Source organism: Cottoperca gobio, chromosome 1, assembly GCF_900634415.1.
Source record: "Cottoperca gobio chromosome 1, fCotGob3.1, whole genome shotgun sequence".
NCBI lineage: Eukaryota > Metazoa > Chordata > Actinopteri > Perciformes > Bovichtidae > Cottoperca > Cottoperca gobio.
Window position 1 is genome coordinate 6511395 of NC_041355.1, and position 19146 is coordinate 6530540.

Here is a 19146-nt window from a genome sequence, read left to right on the forward strand (position 1 = left end):
ACCTACAACCTCAAGGGATGTTTTAATGCTCCATTCTAGTTTCCTTTTGAAGTAAGAATGAAAACATGTGAATATTCTGCTTCCTGTACTTGTTGGACATCTCTTTATCTTTATGTATTTCAGCAAATACATGTGAAATTAGGTTTTAGCAACAAAAAAAACGAACTGCAAATTGAAATCCACTACAGTTACATATTAAATAGAGCATAGTTTAGCAGTATAAGGCCAAAAGGGAAGCTCAGCAGTTACACAAATGTTATTATACCTCCATTTAATTAATATATAACTGTTATAACCTCAAGCAAAACTTTTACTGCTGCTGAAGTCCCGTCTGTGCTGTGTAGTGAAAGGTATGCATTAACTCATCTACATCTAGATAAGCCAAAGCGTGACCTCATTTCATGCTCACTTCACCCTGAGGGAATGTACTTGATTTCAAAACTACCTCAACTCAATTTTCCCTCGAGTTTCATGTGCATATATCAAATGGTGCTACATATGTAAATACCTGAAGCAGCCCAATGGCAGAAAACCTTTTTTTTTTTTTTTTTGGTTTAACTTCGCAGTTGAAACTGAACCTCGGGATCTACATGACTCAGTGACAGGGGCCTTCTAGATTGATTATGACTGTCAATTAGTGGATTTCCCAAAAGGAAGACGTATTTATTTGAGGGTGGGACTCACCCTGCAACCTTGTGTAGCCGCAGACATGCAGAGCGGCAACAATGGGTAGAATTCCTGCTTTGCCACAAGCAGTATGTTATTCACCAGTCCCATATGTGCATTATGTTTAAGCGACTTCACCTTGAAGGGGATTTTCTCACTTTGGTTTAAAATGTATTTAAATTCAAATCAAGTATGACTTTGATATCTTTGGAAATAAGCGTTTGCTTTCTTATAGTTTCACGACAACTTTGATACAACTCTCATGTTTTTCAAATATGTCGAATATGAAGTTGTGACGCTTAGTTTAGCAGAAAGACTTGAAGCATGGAGGAAGTGTTAGCCTGGCTCTGTCAAACTCCCACCGATCAACACGCTGCATCTGGTTTGTTTCATCAGTACGAAAAGATGGCTGTGTAAAAACAACAATATGCAGTTTTTAACCCAGCGTAGACTCAAAGAACAGTCAAGTGTACAGAATCCCTTTATACCCACAGCAACCAATCGCATTGCTCCGATTGACACTTTTAATTTGAAACATCAAAAACAAAAATGGCGACGGGATTATTAAATGTTATATTCCAAAAAAAAAAAAGAAGACTTTTGGTGTCCATGAGCGATTGTGTAGATGATTATCTTGAAATATTTCAGGAAGTATTATCGAATTCAAATCATATCCCTAACCTTAAAAAAAACACGACTGTTCAAATGAAGCATTTTCCAAACGATCAAGACTTTGTATGAACCCTGCAAGAAGCTACTGGTCCCGGGTCAGTTTGAACAAATTAGACAAATGAGATGTAACGTGTTAATTAGCGAGCTTTAGCCGTGCTGGTAGGAGTTTTTATTACCGTTGGACAGAGCAAAGCTAGCCGTTTGTTCCAGTCTTTGTGCTAAGCTAAGCTAACTAGGTGCTGGTTTATAAAGCAGATACGAGAGCGCTCCCTTTCGTCTAACTCTCCGCCCGACAGCGAATGCGCTTATTTCCCAGAATGTCAAACTATTTCTTTACATGTATGTGAAGTTTTAAGTGTCCTTGCCCTTAAGTGGAAGTTTCTACAGCATGTAGGAAATAAGATTAGACACAAGACGCATAATCCTGCCATACTACTGTATTCCATCTTTCAAAAAAGAAAGACAAGATTTAATATTACTTAACAATATGTTAAAAGTAGCCAGTTTGGCTTCAGTGTTAATACAATATACACTCTATAACAGATTGATAGTGTGAGTATTGTTCTTTTTCAATTTCATTCTGAAAGTATTCTGATACAAGCTGGCTACAGGTCAAAAATAAAGAAAACAAAATATGTAACTGGTACACTTTTACTCAACAGTTTGTTAAACAGAACTTAAAAACCAAAAAAAGAACATTGTCAAGTATTACGCTTTCCTCCTTTCTGTGAAATAGGGTGGAGGTGGTGGGTGGGGGGATGGGGGGGGGGGGGAAGGGAGCAGGGAGTGGAGACCAGCTGACCAAGCCCATTCCCTTGTCAATCATGTGGATGAGATGCCGTGCTAGGAACGGGAAACGATGGGATAGTAAGCCACAAATATCTCAAATACAGCTTTTAATTCATTACATTTCTCTTTTTTTGTAGTTTCCATTGTCTCTTTTTTTGGAAGGAAACCATCCAGACATATTAAGCATCTTTTGACTAAGCCAATATAAGAAAAATAAATTTCAGACCATGGCTTTTTCAGTCAAGAGAAATGCCCAACTCAGACTAAAAAGCACAAAAGCACGCAAGGAAAATTAATCAGATGTAAAGTAGCATTTTGTGATTCTTTTTGTGTCATTTCATTTTCATTTCAGTTCTGCAGGTGGATCAGTCCAGATGGGTCTGTGTTGGAACCACACAGCGACAAGAACAAAGCAAGGCAGCGTGGGTGTGATTCGGGCACAGCAGGAGAGAACTTCTGGGAGGACAACAGCTGAGTGGAGGTAAAGGGATGGGCTGGGGGGGGGGGGGGGGGGGGGGGGGGAACGTGTGGGTTGGTACAGCTGTTAAGGTACTGATTGTGTCCTGACAGTCACTCACTAACAGCCTCAATGTGCAGCAAACGCCGCTTTCTTCAAACTAAAGTTTGACCAGTTGATGGAAAGCCGTTGACGCGTCTGCCGGGTAGAATCCAAGCAAAACCTGCAGGAGAGAAAAACCACATCAGCATTACATCACATGTCATTTAGCAGACGCTCTTATCCACAACGACTTGCAGTGAACTAACAACTCCCTGGTGCAACTCGAGGTTAAGTGCCTTGCTCAGGGGCACAATTGACCTTCTGAAGAACAATACCACCTCAATTTTAGATGTTAAAAAGGTAAACTGTGGAGTTTTTGTATATAATTTTGTATGCCCCCCCCCCCCCGAGACCAATTAAAAAGGTGTCGAGTGCATTTCCTTGCAAAGACGACAATTTTGATGATTTACATCCACGTTCGCTTGCTAGCGGTCGTCTTCTTCGCTGCCTCAGCTGGCACACTGATGTGTGTCTCCCTCATTGGTCAATCAGTACGTGTGTAACTCTGGAAACTGTGTGCGCGTACATTTATCCAACGCCAAGAGAAACGCTTTCAGAATTATTATTTTTTTACACGTACCTTTTGAAATATTCCACCTCCCTCTCCGTTTCATCCATTTCAGTGGTATCCAGGTCGATGTCTTTGGGCAAGAATACATCATCTAAAACAACATGAATGCATGTTAATGCTCCTATTGTGTAGGTGTATTATATAATGAGGAATTCTACATATAGTGTCTAAAACATTTTAAACATCCTGCACACAGTCTCACTAACAGCTGATACAGTGTGCAAGTTTTCCCGCTTTTATTCCTTCAACAAACCCGTTTGAATTGTTACCCTAACAAATAAATGGTGCTAGCTCAGCAGGCTTAAGGGCCAGAGTGAGTGAGTGAGTGAGTGAGTGAGTGAGTGAGTGAGTGAGTGAGTCATTTTGAGATGTATGCAGCCACATTGTGAGAACACAAGTGCGACACCGATAGTTGTGATACAAAGTGAAGCTACTTAAAGCGACTCCCCATACCACCTGCTAATGGCATGACGTAAATGGCAGCATGCAATCGGCACAGTGCACACATTCACTAAATCACGCCGTGATGCCGTATACACACACACACACACACACACACACACCACAGAATACCCAGGAGACAAGAGAGGAAATAGATCTAGCTGTCCCTGGTCAGAGGGTTCTGTTCAGGACACAGTTTGCACACACACACCTGAATCTTTGTGAACCATGATAATACCAACCTATTGATGTGTTCATCTTGTCCCCCTTCTTCTTCTTGTTCTTCTTGGTCTTGCCTTTGGGCTGTGGGGATTCCGCACTGGGAGGTTTGCCATTCTGATGCGTCTGATCAGAGGCCGGAGGAGGGGACGGGGAAGGGTTTGACACAGGTGGACTTCTCCTGTCTTCCTTTATTTGGGTCGGCGGTTGTTGTTGTAGCTGCTGCTGCCTTTTCCCACTGGCGCTTCTGATATTACAACTGTCCTCCCTCCTTGGTTCAGTGGTTGGGAGAGGAGCCAGAGCCTCAGCAGGCCTGATTCGCGTTGCTTTGGTGTCTGTTGTAGTGGTGCCATTAGCTAGCTTTGCTGCCACATCGGAGCACTTGGGTGGCTCGGGAGCTTTCTTTACAGCAGCCTCACAAGTGGCCACTTTAGCAGACTGCCTGGCCTTCACTTTGCTGTTGACCTCAAGGTGAGATGTGGGCGCGCCAATGTGGAGGATGGCTTGACAGTTGGGGATGTTGGTCTCAGTAGAAAACCCCCTCTCACTCGAGTGTTTAGGGCTGTGCTGTGTTTTGGGCCGGGGTACGGGTTCAAATCTGGGTTCCTTCTGGTCAGGGAGGCGGATGAGGGTTTGGAGCAGTGACTGTGACTTTCCGTTCTGTAGGTTATCAAGGACGTTCTGAGCTGTCTGTTTGAGGGGCTGTGGGTTGTTTTGTGGGGGAGCGGTGTTTTCCTTTGCTTTCTCTTTCTTTTTCTTCTTGGCAGCACGATGTTGCTGCAGCTCTTGCAGCCGCTGCAGTTCCTTTTGAAGCGCTGCCTCTTCCTCTTCCTGCCGCTGTCGCCGTTGCTGCTCTTCCAACATCTGCTGCTCTTCCCTTTCACGGGCCTCTGTCTCCAGACGAGCCTTCTCCTCCATCTGAGGCACACAGAGACATACCCTTTTAGCATTATGACAACTTTGAACAAACAGAGCCGTGCACTAAGAACTACCCGGTTGCTGTATTTCTAAATGCTTTAGACTTGATGGATATACACAGGAAGTTATTGCTACATTTGTTTTAAAGACTTCTGAACTGATTGCGAGGATTGGTTACCTTCTTTTGTTTATGCCTGGCCCGTTTGGCTGCCTTAGAACTGGAGGCAGGTTTATTGTCGGCACTATTGATGAACTGCAATAGGTCCTCCACCCGCCTGTGGTCCTCCACCCCGCCATCTCGTTCTATCACTGGTTGCTGCTCCTCACGTTTCGGCTGCTCCTCCTTACGTTTCGTCAGACGCAAGCGCAGCTTCTCCCGCATCTCTGCATAGTTTCGACTGGTAGGAGCAGCTGGGGGCTGGGAATAAAACAGAGAATGATCATTAAAGGACGCTATAAATACATTCTTATAAGCTTATAAACTACAGTATGAGTCACAACATTATAAATGCCAAATTTCCATTATTAGTTTTACATTATGTACATCGTTAATGTTTAGATGCTTCTCAGAGAATTTAATATTGTTTTTTGTTGCTGCCTTTTACAATCCTCCTAATGCAGATTCAAAAAGATGCACAACAGGAACTCACTACTGTTTTTGTCGTGACTACATCTGCATTCTGCAAACCTGTGTTGCAGAATAACACAGGTAGACAGTAGATGATGCTTCAAACTTTAAAAATCGATGTATTACATCCTAAATTTGAACTTAAAACAAACTGAATGAGAATTAAAAACCCATTTACATTATTCAAGAAAATGCAAATTGCACCGACATTTGCATTTCCTAAAAGTCATGCTAATTTCAGTGAGTAATAAATGTGTTCGTCTTACCCCTCCGTGCCCAAAGAACTCGCAGTAGCAGCAGTCACAGTACTTTCCTTCTTTCTGGTTTGTGGAGGTGGAGGTGGAGGAGCTATGCTCGGAGCAGCTGTCCTCGTCCTGACTCTCCTCCCCATCGTACGGCTGGTGCTCGTAAGCCCCATTTCCCTCACAGCGATGGCCTTCACAGTCAGGATCACTGAAAAGAACGATAATTAATACTGATCCCTACAAATACATTGTTCAAACACCTTTCCAAACAATCTCAGTCATTGATATTTAATTTCCTTATGTCCATCTTCCTGAGCCTGTAGGATAGGGTGGAGGTCTTACCTGCAGACACTGGGCGGAGCACTGACAGGACCATCCGCTGAGGAGGCTGGAGGCTCGGCGGGCGGGAGGCACAGACCCTGGTGGGCCTCCATGAAGTCTGGGGCTGGAGCGGCCATCTTTGGAAAGGGCTGGGAGCCCATTGTGGGAAGGTGCGTGGTTGGTGCTGGGGGCAGGGTGGGGCCCGACAGTGGAGGGAGGGAGGTCAGTCCTGCAGGACAGCTTCTAGGGGGGGCTGGAGCGGGTTGCCTATGGTCCTCTTTACCTAGATTGTGAAATACATCGTCTAGAGGAGACAAAGATATGATGGTTGAGAGCATTGTTTAGTGCTTCTTAGTCCCAAAACAAAACTCTTTAAAACACGCAGTTATTTACAAATCACTCACACAACGGAACAAGTCAGCAAGAAACTGCAGGGAAATTAAGATTCACTTAAAGTCGAACTGAATATAAATATCCTTGATGTTTGACTTGTGTACTTCTTTGGTCAACACTGTAACTCCCGAATAGAAGAAATGTAAGTTTAATGTATGTTTCTGCACAGTGTCCTCTACATTAGTGATCAGCGCCAACACGAGCAACCTGGAAAGATGCCGAGCACATACGTTTACCGAAAACTAATGGAAGACTATGCAGTATAATTATAGTTCATGTTTCCTTACACAAAAATGGAGGAGAATTTAGTTTCAGTTTGACTTTAAAGCAGGATTTACACTTAGCTCCTTACTTGGTATCGTCTGTTATTTAAACATTTTCCTCGATGGCTTTTTACAATGGATGTCAGCCCGTGTAATAACTGTGGTGATTTTCTAACGGGCCAATAATTGCATCATCATCAGTGCAAACCTAACATTGCTCCTGCCGCCTATATTACCTAAAGAGTTGGGTCTTTTAGATGCAAGGTGGATGGGTGGGTTATTACTTGACTGGACAGTGGTGGCGGTGCAGGACACTGAGGACGTGGAGGCGGAGGTGGCCATCACTACTCGGTTGGTCTCCATGAAGGCATCCTGGAAATTGTAGAGACACTTCTTCTTGGCGCCACTCTTCTTCTGCTGTTTGGCTTCTGAAGAGGAGCATGATGACGACGAGGATGACGATGAAGACGATGACAAAGACGAGGAAGCGGAGCAGGAAGGGGGTAGAGGGGTAGGCAGTGAGGGGTGTTCCCCTTGGGGGCCGAGAGATGACGTTGGGGGGAGGGGCACGTCAGCGAGGGGTGGTCCAAGCATGTCGCCTGTGAGACAAGTCATAATTTTAACCGTTTGACCTGCTGAGATTCTTTTTTTTATATTGATTATTTCTGCTGTGCCAGAGTGACTCACCTGGCAGGGACTCGGGCAACAGCACAGATGGATTCCAGCTCTTCATCACAGCAGCGTCCCACAGGTTCTCAAACTTGAGTGAGAGGCACTGCAGTGAGCTGTTCCAGTCACCTGCTCCACCTGCACCGCCGAAGCAGTTCTGGTAAACGTGCTCCGGTAACGAAGGGCTGAAGGCCGGCTGTTTGGCCGCTGAGTGGTTTGATGTTGGGTTTGGGGGCAGAGGCTTAAGGGGGGGAAAAAATGGGGAAAGTTAAGTTACAAAACAATTCATGTCACTAATTTGGGGTTATGTGAAAGTGTACAATACAGCTTTGTATTGCTTTGGACTTCAAGACTGGGTTCAGTCTGACCCCTAGTGGCAGATAATTACAATTACACTGAAACTAAGTGAAACTAGAATACAACTAAGCTCAGTATTGGTCCTGGAAACTTAAAAAAAAACCCAGATAAGGAAATTAATAAAATTTCCCTTAAAAAAGGAGACTCTCAAAGCTAAGATTTTACACACTTGAAAAGGAAAGTAACTTTATGGAGGTATTGGGCTACAGAAGTATCCTCACCTTGTTGTGTGTGAGAGGAGGACTGGGTGGGTAGAGTGTCGGGTGCAGTAGGGGCCGGGAGAAGTTGTGTAGGGGCAGGTGGCCGTGGATGTGGGGGTAGAGGTGGAGGGCAGGGTGAGCAGGGGGTGTCTTGCTGTCTGTGAAGAACTGGTGTCCGACAGAGGGAGGAGGTGCAGCGTGGAGCCGACTAGGGGGCAGGCATGTGGCGGGGCCCAGGGTGGAGGAGCTGGGATCCTGGTTGCACACGTGGCACTCGCAGGCATGCTGGACCTGTTCTACCTGAGAGTGGCGACACAAATTCAAAAACATGTTGTCTACTTGTATTCTGAAGAGTGTGTTCCTCTGCCCTTAAATGTTATAAACGGGGGTGTAACGGTTCTGAATCGGAGACACAAACGTTCACTATGGAACATAACTGTAAGTGCCACAGGCTCATTCACGTTTCCCCACCAAGTAATTATAACAAAGAACACTTATTAAGTGTTACAGCACCTGTTGGTGGTTGTAAGAAGGTGGAGGACTGTTGGTTTGTCCTGAGGAAAGTTCCTCCTGCTGCCCTCGGGGCTCTCCACCGACCTCACCATCAACTTCCTCCTCGTCGCCCTCTGATGAACTGCTGCTGCTGGTCATGCGAGGAGACTGAGACAGAAATGTATCGAACAAAGACGACTCAATTAGGAAAGGGCCGAGGAACAGTACACTAAACATTTCCCAAACTACTGGGAGCCCACTCATAATGAACTATGGTTTCATCATCGAGAAACTCGTCAGGGAAATTCACAACTAATCTTGGGCATTTCTTTCTTTTAAGTAAAACACCACAGTACAGAACTCACCCCTGCCTTTAGTTCCACATTTTCACATTCCCCATTGATGTCATCATGGAGGCCGTTCACAGCAGCGGTCACAACGCTGTTATCCTCGTAACCACTCATAGGGTAGATGTCTCCGAACTTACTGGACAACGGAGGCACTTCATCATCATCACTAATACTAAAAGAAGAAATGAGTAGTCATGTTCAGGGAAAGCGACAAGAGGGGGGGGAATTACTGTTTACAGGAAGAGATGGGCAGTTGTGATCCGATATGCCTAATACTAAACTGTGCCTACATGGTTTGTGACGCAGCATTAACAAGCATTCGAAGGGTCGGTGACAGGCTGACTTACAAAGTGTTGGTGTCCCCCTCAGGTAGAATGAGCCTCGGATGCTGCTGGATGGTGATGGGAGAACTGGAGTTGGAGCCTGAAGCTGAACTGCCGGAGGAGAGGCTGGGAGGGTGCACCTCTGCCAGGTAGTCGCGGGGAAGTTCCCCCTGTAGGGGCAGCTTGATGTGGAGGTCCTCAGCGATGGGAGAGTCCATGATGCCGCAGGTCAGGATGTGAGAGAGACTGCAGTCATCACACGTGCACCTGTTGGGACGGGCGAGACGGACAAAATGAATAATGCAAGTTTAAAAAAAAAAATGGAGATAAAAGTCGAGCTCATAGTGGCCTTACTTTATAATCATTTTAATAAGAGTTACAGACGCCACATTCTACATGTTCTCAAACTTCAGCTCACTGATTAGTTAAGACATATGCATAATTGGGGGATAAAATCTTTTCTAAATTGAAAAACAGTTGACATGAGAAGATCACGACAAACCTCTTAATAGATTAAAAAGGTAAATAACAATACAATTTCTTTCATCTGTCGATAAAAGGCAGTTTCAAGTACGTTTTTAAATTCACTGTACAGAAAATGACACAGCAGTTAATCCTGGACACTCACCTTCTTCGATAATTGCAGTTGGGGCAGTCTGGAATACTAAGACGAGACGAGAGCATTCTCATCGTGTCTGTGAAGTTGTTTTCTCCGGTGGGAGACTTCTTACTGTTCGGTAACTATAAAGAGAACAACATATTAATATCTGCTCTGGAGTGCTCACATAGTAATCTGCCGCGATGGCTCCATACACTCGTTTACCTGTTCTTCTATAAATCTTCTCTGCTTAAAGAACTCCCAGTCCTCCTTCAGCATTCGCTGCTTCGTCTTCAAAGTCTGTATACGAGCGGATAATAAGAAAAACATGAACTTCCATAGATTAACGAAATACAAATTTGAAGATATGATTTAAAAACAAAAACAAAAGCTGTGTTAAGTCTCTTACGTTTTTGCTAATCAAGGACTTGTGAGGCTCCGTTCTTTGGTTGGTAAGACTCTGACCCTCCACCTTAAAAAGCAGCTGCACAAAACGTCACACGCTCACAGCTTTAGTTACAGCGTCTTTATAGAGCACTACCTTTTGATAAAAGTAGTTATTTTCTGTATGAGACGTGTTTGCTTTTGACTTGAATATTTATACCTGTTCATCTACATAGTCATCAATCCTCTTCTCACACTCCTGCCATTCATTAGCCACTGAAGCCATCTCCTGCTGCAGCTGATGGTAGCTTTCTAACAAGGTCCTGTACATATCTTCATTGTATGAATCATGGGAAGCTGTGCCATGTCTAAAATAAGAATAAGACAAGAGATTTTTAGAATTAAGGTGACTAAAGGTCAACAGTTTATTAAAAAAATAACTCATCATACTGTTCTTTAAACGAGTAAAACGATATCTTACTTCAGCTGTGCAACCAGTGCAGGTAAACTGCTGTGCAAGATCGGTTCAGAGAACACTAGATTCTCAAAAAGGTGCTTGTTGTGCAGCTCCCACGTCACCTGGAATTTCTGGAGGTGCTCATTTTCCTGAGGGAAAAAGGGGTTACAATCATAATTGACGCAAATATAGTAATGGAACTTGCAGGACAGCCAACACAGTATCTCCTTGGCTCTGGCTGCACAAAAAGTAAACTGACCAGGGTGAGCAGGAACCTGCTGATGGTGCGTGCAGCTTGACAGAGGGCGTTGTACTCCTCCAGCAGCAGGGAGATGAACTGGTAGGCCTGAGGAGGACCCAGGGCTGCAGCCACGGTCCCTGCCGGTCCTGTAGTCTTGGGTCCTGTAGAGAGATGCTTCAGTAGCCGCACCTTCATTTCCAAGACGTATTCACGCGCCTGCTGCTCCAACCGTTGATACAGCTGGTAGGGGTCCTTCTCACAGAGTCTACAGGAGGGAAATAAGAGTGATTCATCTTTTAAAAACTGTAATACATAGAGTACAAGTACAAGAAGTTTTTTTAATGGGTTTCTGGTTAGATACCTGAAACAAGGTCTTTGGTTAAGAAAAGCTTAAGAGATTCTAACTTTCTATTCTAGAACATAAACGTCAGTAAATATCCCACTACACACAAGCTTTTACACGTCTTAAAAAAGGGTGTTTCTAACAAGTGGCTAAATGAGATGACAGAGGTTGTCGGGGAAATGAAACCTCATCACGCCGCACACTGGGCCGTCTTCTGCTTAGTAAAGTCAGATAGTTTATAGCCTTACGTTAGCTTTTTATTGCATTTTCCCAAATGTATAAAAGTGGTGTTTATTTGTGAAGCTTTTGTCACAGAGCTTATTTACTGCTAACATCCGGGTTGGCCTGCAAAAATATGTCATCCCTGCAGCCTGCAGCACTCTGTTGAGGCTGCAGACGCTGGTGTAAATGAAAACTCAAACTCCAAACAAAAAAAAACTGGTTTTCTTTTCTTAATTACATCACAGGTCGACAGTTGAAATTGTCCCTTCGGTGAGTCACGGCACCGGCAAAAGGTCCAGTTTCCACATGAATCAAGGAAGTAAAGATTTATGGGACTTTTAACCTGACCGATTACAGTAAAGGCGGCAGTAGTTTCAACTTGTTGACTCCATTCCTTTCACAGGCTGTCAGGCCTGATTGTTTTTACAGAGGCTTTTTCCCTGCATCCACAGTTCAATAGAGACCTCTAGTGGACAAACTAAAAGACAGAAATGAGAAAGTAGTTTTACCTATCGACCAGCTCCTTCATGCCCTCCTTGTCTCTCTCTAGGGGCTGGTCATGGTCATCTGCCAACGGTGTTCCTGTCTGACGGTAGATGCAGCGCACCAGGTAGCGAACCTCCGACCAGTGGTTCTGTAGCTGCTGTGACTCCCTCTCCGATTCAGCCGAAATCTCCCTGTTATTCAAGGACATTAATTAATTAAGATCACATCAACTTTAAAGATTAAATAGTATATTAAAATTAAATTGACTTTCGAAGGTCATCGCTCTGAACTGACCGTCTCTCATTGCAGGCTTCACAGCTGCACACTGTATCAGCAGGCATTGGTGTGGCGAGGTCCGGGGCAGGGAGCATGGGTAGTGTAGGCACAGCAGTGGTCAGTCTGTCCCCTGTGGCTGCCTCCTGGCCCAGGTTTCCGTTACCCACAGGCATGTGCAAAAGGAAGTCCTGGCTCTGTGGGAAATATAACAGCAAACTGAGACGCAGAACATTTTTTATACTTTCCTCAAGCTGGTGAGGTTTATAGAAATTGTTGAATCACAATTATTGATGTGTGTTAATCATGTCCAAAACATGCTCGAACGACACATATGACTAGCACATAATGGGCATGTCAACAAAAAAAACCCGATGTGTAATATTGTGTATTTGAGTATTTTATTTTAATTCTCCAAGAGAAGAAATTATATCTTTATAAAGCTGGAACCGTGAGTTGCAGAGGTCTGGAAATTCATAAACCCCAGCAATACCCGTCTCCTTGTTCACTGTGGCAGCTACAAGGCCAAGAGCAGACGATGCAGACAATGGAGGTAGTCTAGGTACATTATCTGGAATCAGCCAATCCGAGGAGAGAGTATTAAAGCCGATTAAGAACCCGTAATACGGACGTGATGCCAACCATGAATCCAAACAACAGGAACGACACGGGGTAAGTGTTGCTTACTTGAACCACATGCTGGGAGATTTGAGGTTAGAAGTCAGTAACAGAGAGGAGCCTCGCTGCTTTCTGATAAAAGAATCTTTGCTGAGCTATTGGAGCTACGATTTAGTGTGAAATCTCTGTTGGGGCAAACTTTCTGCAGCCACTTCACAGTAAACGCTTGCCAGTGGTTTGGCTCCGTTTACTACGGGGAGATGATATCGTGAGTCAGCATCGTACCCCACTGCTGTGAGGATGCTGGGGAACACTACATTAATGAGGAAACCAAACCCAAGGCACCCACGACGAGGAAAACCAACCAGACCAGCCTTAACATACATACAGCCTGATCAATAGCATGTGACCCAGCTCGACGACACAACAGTTACAACCGCTTGCAGCACTCAATAAAGATTTGAGTTATACTACTTTGATTAGTGTTACATATTCACTTGCATGTGTTAAAGTATACAGCAGGGTGCATTTGTGAACTAGTGCAACTTTGAATAACAGGGTCAGTGTGGTTGTGTGTGTTTGAGCCAATGTGTCATTGCAGTAAAGAAATCTTGCACCGCACACGCTGTACGCATGTGTGCCAGCACAAATTAATAGTGTTGTGAATTTGTTTTTATTTTTATTTAGAAATTCTGCTACAGTATGCAATACCCAATTTGGTGTTTTTAAAGTTCTGTTTTCTTAATTTATTGCTTAAATAATGATTCAGGAATTTCATCAATGTGCAAACAGCGAAATGAGCCAGACATGACCTCTGTGATGAAACAATAAATGTGGTTATTAGACACACACTATTTCTGAATTAAGAGTTTACTTAAGGCTCAGGTCACACAATAAAAAATGTAGCTTAAACACAGCGCAGTAAAGTGGCAGCGGAAATGCATAAACAATAATGACAATCAGCTTTCGGCTTTTCTTAAGAAGGATTAGTAGAAAATGAAACTATTGCTTAGAGTTCACACAACCAATATCTCATGTTCCTGCTCATTATGTTTCACTTATTCAAACCAAGAATGGAAACAAACACTTTGTAATAAAAGTCAAACTTCTATTCTCAATAAATTCAGTGTATAGTAAAAGAGTTTATAGCCAAAAGCCTTATTAATTACAATAAATAATCACACCCTTACAATCACAACCCAGAGGATGGAAAGTGACTTTGTATTCCAGTAAAAGAAAAAGAAAAATGCTATGTTGAATCACAAGATGTTTCCACTTGTACACTGGTGTTGGACTTACAAAGACGCAAGCTAAGCACATAACCAGGCCGCCTAACATAAAGAAGCTCTTTATATGAAGAGGCATTAGTCTCAGACATCATGGCATTTATACTACACAGGCCTGAGAGGATATTTAAAGTCAAGCTCTGAAGTGTAAATCAAATCCAACATTTACAAAGTATGAAGAACATCTGGAACTTAGGGATACACGTACTGAAAAGAACAAATGTAATACAATAATATCGTATTATAAGCAGTTGATCCACTGCATTGTCCTTTGTTTAAATATAAAATAAAATCATCATTTGCATATTTTTGACCTAGATACTATTGTCGAACTGTAGTTTAAAGTGAAGCCATACTATTAAATGATAGTATGTCCCTCATAATATATATAGATTTTTTTTTACAGCAACAGCTGTTTCTTCGGGTTGATCCAAATGTCTGGCAAAGAAACAGATGCGAACACAAGAGCTACACCATCCAAAGATCGGCCGCAGCTGTGCGAGTTAAAGTGCAGATATATTGCATCTGTGCTGAGACGGACGATGTTTGGAAACTGTGAAGTCATTCAAAAGATCCAGAGGACCTGCCGTTCTTTCATTACAGACACAAACTTCTGGCTTTCGTCTTTTAACTTTAACTCCTTCCCCACAACTTAAAAACCCCTCTTGAAAAGTGTCCCCTTACCCCCAACGACTGCTCCAGAGCAGTGTGTCGGTCCTCCTTTTCCACTGTGCGCCTGCAGTCAGAGCACACCCACAGAGGCAGCTGGAGGGCACTGGGTGTCTTGGGCTGTGATGTACCGTTCTGGCCCAAGATCCCCGCCTCTGAAGGCACGGCGCTGTCTTTGCGCTCACATCGGCATAAGAGGCAGCGATCGCCGGCCGTGTACGGAGCCCTCTGGTTCAAGCCGAACGTGAATGGAGTCTGTTGCGAGTATGTTAGTAGGAGGAAGTAGAGAGAGAAAAATATACCATAAGTCACTTTAGCATTTACGAAAAACATTTAGGGCTGGGCGATAATTCAATATGAGAATTTATCGTCTTTCAATAGAATCGTATAACGAGACATCGCGATACACAAGTATGTCAATACTAACAAGCACGTACTAAGAAAATATGTTCAAATTCAGTTAAATCATCCTATTGTCTTAATCTGAATCATCTTTATGTCTGCATGCATGTATTCAGTCTGTGTAGATGGAAATATTTAGTTTTTCTCTAATATTTTATATAAAACCTTTATGTTCATTTTGCACTAAAGTTCTTAGAAATACTTTTCATTTTTAAAGTATTTAATTCACACAGGAGCATAAAAAAATAGGCTTTACAGTGTGGTTATATCATATAGATTACTTATTTATTGAATTACCGGAAAACATTCTATATCATGATGTACATCGTTATCAAGATTTTAAATGACCTTTATCAGGATAGAGCTTTGAGCCCATATCGCCCAGCACTAAAAACATCTTTATTATTTTTACATAACAGGCTTTGACAAAAAAAATGAATATTCGTAAATATACTGACATACAGTGGGACTTTTCAGTTACTAGTTGAAGGAAACATGATAAACATCAAACTATGTCAATCATCATAGCCTGTCAAACTAAAGCCTTTCTCCGAAGATCGTCTCCAGGACGGACCAGTCTGCAGTTTATCTGCTATATCGAAGCAGATCAGCCTCTATTCCTTTGCAAGCCATTGCTCTCTGCTGGGTACACCAGCTGTCTAAACCACCCCTCTGCACTCCATTAAAACACTGGAACCTTTTCTTAATGTGCAGCCTTGTCAGTGAGTGAACCGCACAGTAGCACAAACACATAATTAGCAGCCAGAAGTTTCAATTAATGATCTCCACATTGCTGCCGTTAGACAGAGAACAAAACGGCTTATGGGCTCTTTTTAAAAGAAGGTTACGTTGCATCTATTTCAGCAACATTTTATGGGTTTACCCGTCTGGTAGTTCCCAGGAAATTCTGAACATCTGGGTGCTGCGAGTTACTCAACTTCCTTCACTCCTACAGCAGTGTTATTTTATTATTTACTACACTAAAAAAGTAGAGCAGTAAAGCAATATTTCTTCCCAATTGTTTGCCAGTATATTTCTGATGTACTGCAAAGGTCAGATAACAACTGAAATAGTTCATAGTTTGATTCAACACAATAGGATTGTGTAACACTCAAATACAATTCTACTTTCAATTTATGACAACAATCACTTTTGTAAAAGTATTATATTTGACTTGTTTTTGCCTGACCTATATAGAGTAATTTCTCGTCAGATTTACAACATAACAAAAAACTGGTGACAAAAACAGAAGGTAGCGCAGGTCAACAGCCACTTGACATATTTTGAACAAGCATAGGGTGGATTATTTGATTCCCTTTGTGTGCTGAATAAAACGTCTTGTTCTGAACAATACACAAAAAAACCCTGTTACAGCCCAGTTGATAACTTACCATGGCGCATGTAAACAGGACAACATATTCAAACAAGTTTAGTAATGCACGCGTTTATACTTTTTTAAGAACTGTCAATCAGACGGATTTAATTTTGAAAGCACAATTTGGCTTTTTGATAAGATCTACAGACATTTTACTAGGATACGGGCAAAGTTCGTTATTTTCCTTATATAAAAATGTTCTATGTTTGTAGATATTATTTTCACTGCCCAAGATCTTTGCATCAGGCCAACACAAAGATCGGATTAGGCCTCATTTTACATAACAGAAATGTTTTGATGACAGTAACTTTACATATGGCTAGATGCGAACAGAAAGCTGAATTTGAGTCATCAGCACTGTTAAAAAACTCATATTCCTGATGTGTAGTCTGAATACAAATGTTGGAGCGCCTTCTTGATGTCATGCTGTTGCAAAGCGCACAACTGTGTTTGGAGACCATCAGATTTGAATATGCTGGATATGTGTGACAGTTGTGTGACTCCGGACACTGAATGTTTTAAATGTTATGAGTAAAGGCAATATAATAAACACCAAATGAAGACGTCTTTTTGTGTGCTTCCCCTTCTCAAGTCTTGGCATCAAGGTGTAAACAATGTGTGGAAAATGAGTAATGGCTTTGGAAGAAAGATCGTACAGTGGCCTTAGATGAACTTTTGAAACCGGATGTAAATTTACCTGAAGGACCCCGGAGAAGTCAGCATTCACTGGTCCTTCCGTAAACTGTGGTGTAACACTGTTGTTTACTTTGACCTGAGGGATACAAACAACTTTATTAGAGATAGTATAACTTCTATTGACTGATTGGCTTGGTGAAGGATAACATCACAAATTAAAATCCTTACGTGGTGAAGTATAGATATGTATTTTCTGAGTTTCAAAGTTATACGCGTGCTGTGCACATTCAAGGCAGAAAATTGTTCAAAAATACAGTCAGGCCTGCCCACAATAGATAGGTAGACTGCTATAAAAACATAATGTGTACATAACTGAAGATTATTTTGTATCTAGTTTAGGTTTAACTTGCTCTTTTTGCAATTTGCGTAAAACTAATTGACTGATTATTTTTCATAATACATAAGTTGGCCCCAAGAAGTACATACAACTTGATAGTGGACAGATATCTGTGTTAAGCAAAGTATAACCTTATTAGACAAACTTCTGTTTGTCAATATAAGTAGAAAAACAACTGTCTGTGACCTCAACATATGCAGTGTATTTTAACATGCATGTAGTCTATTATTTTCCTATGATAAATGGAGGAAGTCATTTTCATGATGTGCAAGATTTGTCTGGATGGGGGGTCATTAAATAAAAGGAAGGAGGTTACTTGTTGGTTTGTGCATGCATCATAAACATATACAATTGCTAAAGGAAAAGCTTTGTTTACCTTTATAATTCAAACAGCACATTACATATACACATACAAACACAGAAAACAGGGTTGACTGTCATGCAGAACGACTGAAGTAATACAGTTATTGGCTACATGTGTGATTTTTGTGACCCCAAACGCTCAGTAAATAACTTTTGAACAGTCATCTGAGTTGAACTGTTAAACATGGGTCAGTTACAAAGAAACTAGCTTACGTCTTACGCTATCAATGTTATTGTTTAAGTGATAACTTGTTTGCTAATGGTGTATAACTAAGCTACTCTAGATAACTGAAGTTAGTAAATTGATTTATCTTATCAGGAAAATATAACCAATTTAACTCTATATAAGCAAGAAAAGTGGAAGGTCAGCTAGTATTAAAACACATCCGAGGCCCGACGGGACTGGAGTTGTTGGTACTCTTTACTGTTAGCATTAGCTAACAATGTTTATCTGTGCAATAGCAGCCTATGGTCCAAATGTGTTGAATTTAATAGTGCTCCAGAATAATCTTGGTTTGGCCAATATAATCTCCTCCTACCTGGACTGTATTAGCCCGAAATAATGCTTCATGGTGTCTTAAGTTGTTGTCGATTCAGCTACGATGTCCCAACTTGAGCTAAGGATGATAGTCACAGCGTTCGGCCAGGACACAAGCAACCCTAATGTTTACGGCAGTGTATTACATTATAATAAGGCCAGCTTAACTACACAGCCATCCACAAAGCATAACAACCAGCTTTAGGGGTAATTAAGCCAGTTAATTTCAAGCTACATTGGTCAACGTTAGTTAGCTAGCTGCCCTCCTCGCATCAGTGTCGGGCCCAAATCAGATTTGTGTCGTTGATAACGCTGCTAGCTAGTCGCCCGGTTTTGACATCCACCGGTTAACATTGCGTGACACTCTTACCTCTCCGTTTATGCCCGTGATGGACCCAATATTCCCATTGCCTGTGCTGCCAGGTGTTAAAAAGCTGACGACAGAGGAAGGTGTTGCTGTTCCCGCACAGCCAAGGGCCGAGGCAACCCCGGCCTTGCCACCGCTGGTATTGCAGACAGCACTGCAACTACTGCCACCGCCCCGCTTGTTCTTCCTGCGTTTAGCCCCTCGTTTAGCATCGGTTGGACTCATTTTCTTCCACAAAAGAAGCGAGACAACTTGCCGTCCAGACTTGGCAGGGTCTCAAGTGGAATGCCTGGCGCAATCACTCGGGTATAAATCCGGGATAGCGATTTAAAGACTCCCAAAACGACAGACACTCAGTTCCATCAAAGTGCAAGCCGACTTCATATATTCCAATATGGCCTCTAGCCGGACTGCC

General features: G+C 42.5%; 1 protein-coding gene across 2 annotated transcripts; it reads right to left on the reverse strand.

Moving 5' to 3' along the window:
* Positions 1–1760: 1760 nt before the first annotated feature.
* Positions 1761–19127, reverse strand: fam193a (family with sequence similarity 193 member A). Of its 2 annotated transcripts, none has more exons than XM_029442065.1 (23): positions 18735–19127; positions 17128–17202; positions 14669–14908; positions 12102–12277; positions 11831–11998; positions 10775–11021; positions 10540–10664; positions 10279–10426; positions 10084–10158; positions 9900–9974; positions 9705–9817; positions 9101–9343; positions 8769–8925; positions 8425–8571; positions 7933–8211; positions 7373–7595; positions 6970–7284; positions 6051–6333; positions 5730–5916; positions 5014–5253; positions 3941–4835; positions 3267–3348; positions 1761–2807 (listed from the first exon to the last, which is right to left on the reverse strand). In XM_029442065.1, the coding sequence occupies exons 1-23, from the start codon at positions 18954–18956 to the stop codon at positions 2714–2716; spliced, it is 4809 nt and encodes a 1602-aa protein (XP_029297925.1). In that variant the 5' UTR covers positions 18957–19127; the 3' UTR covers positions 1761–2713. The 2 variants fall into 2 exon arrangements, with proteins under 2 accessions (XP_029297925.1, XP_029297846.1); XM_029441986.1 differs by having other exon boundaries at positions 6922–7284; positions 18735–19126.
* Between the last annotated feature and the right edge of the window lie 19 nt (positions 19128–19146).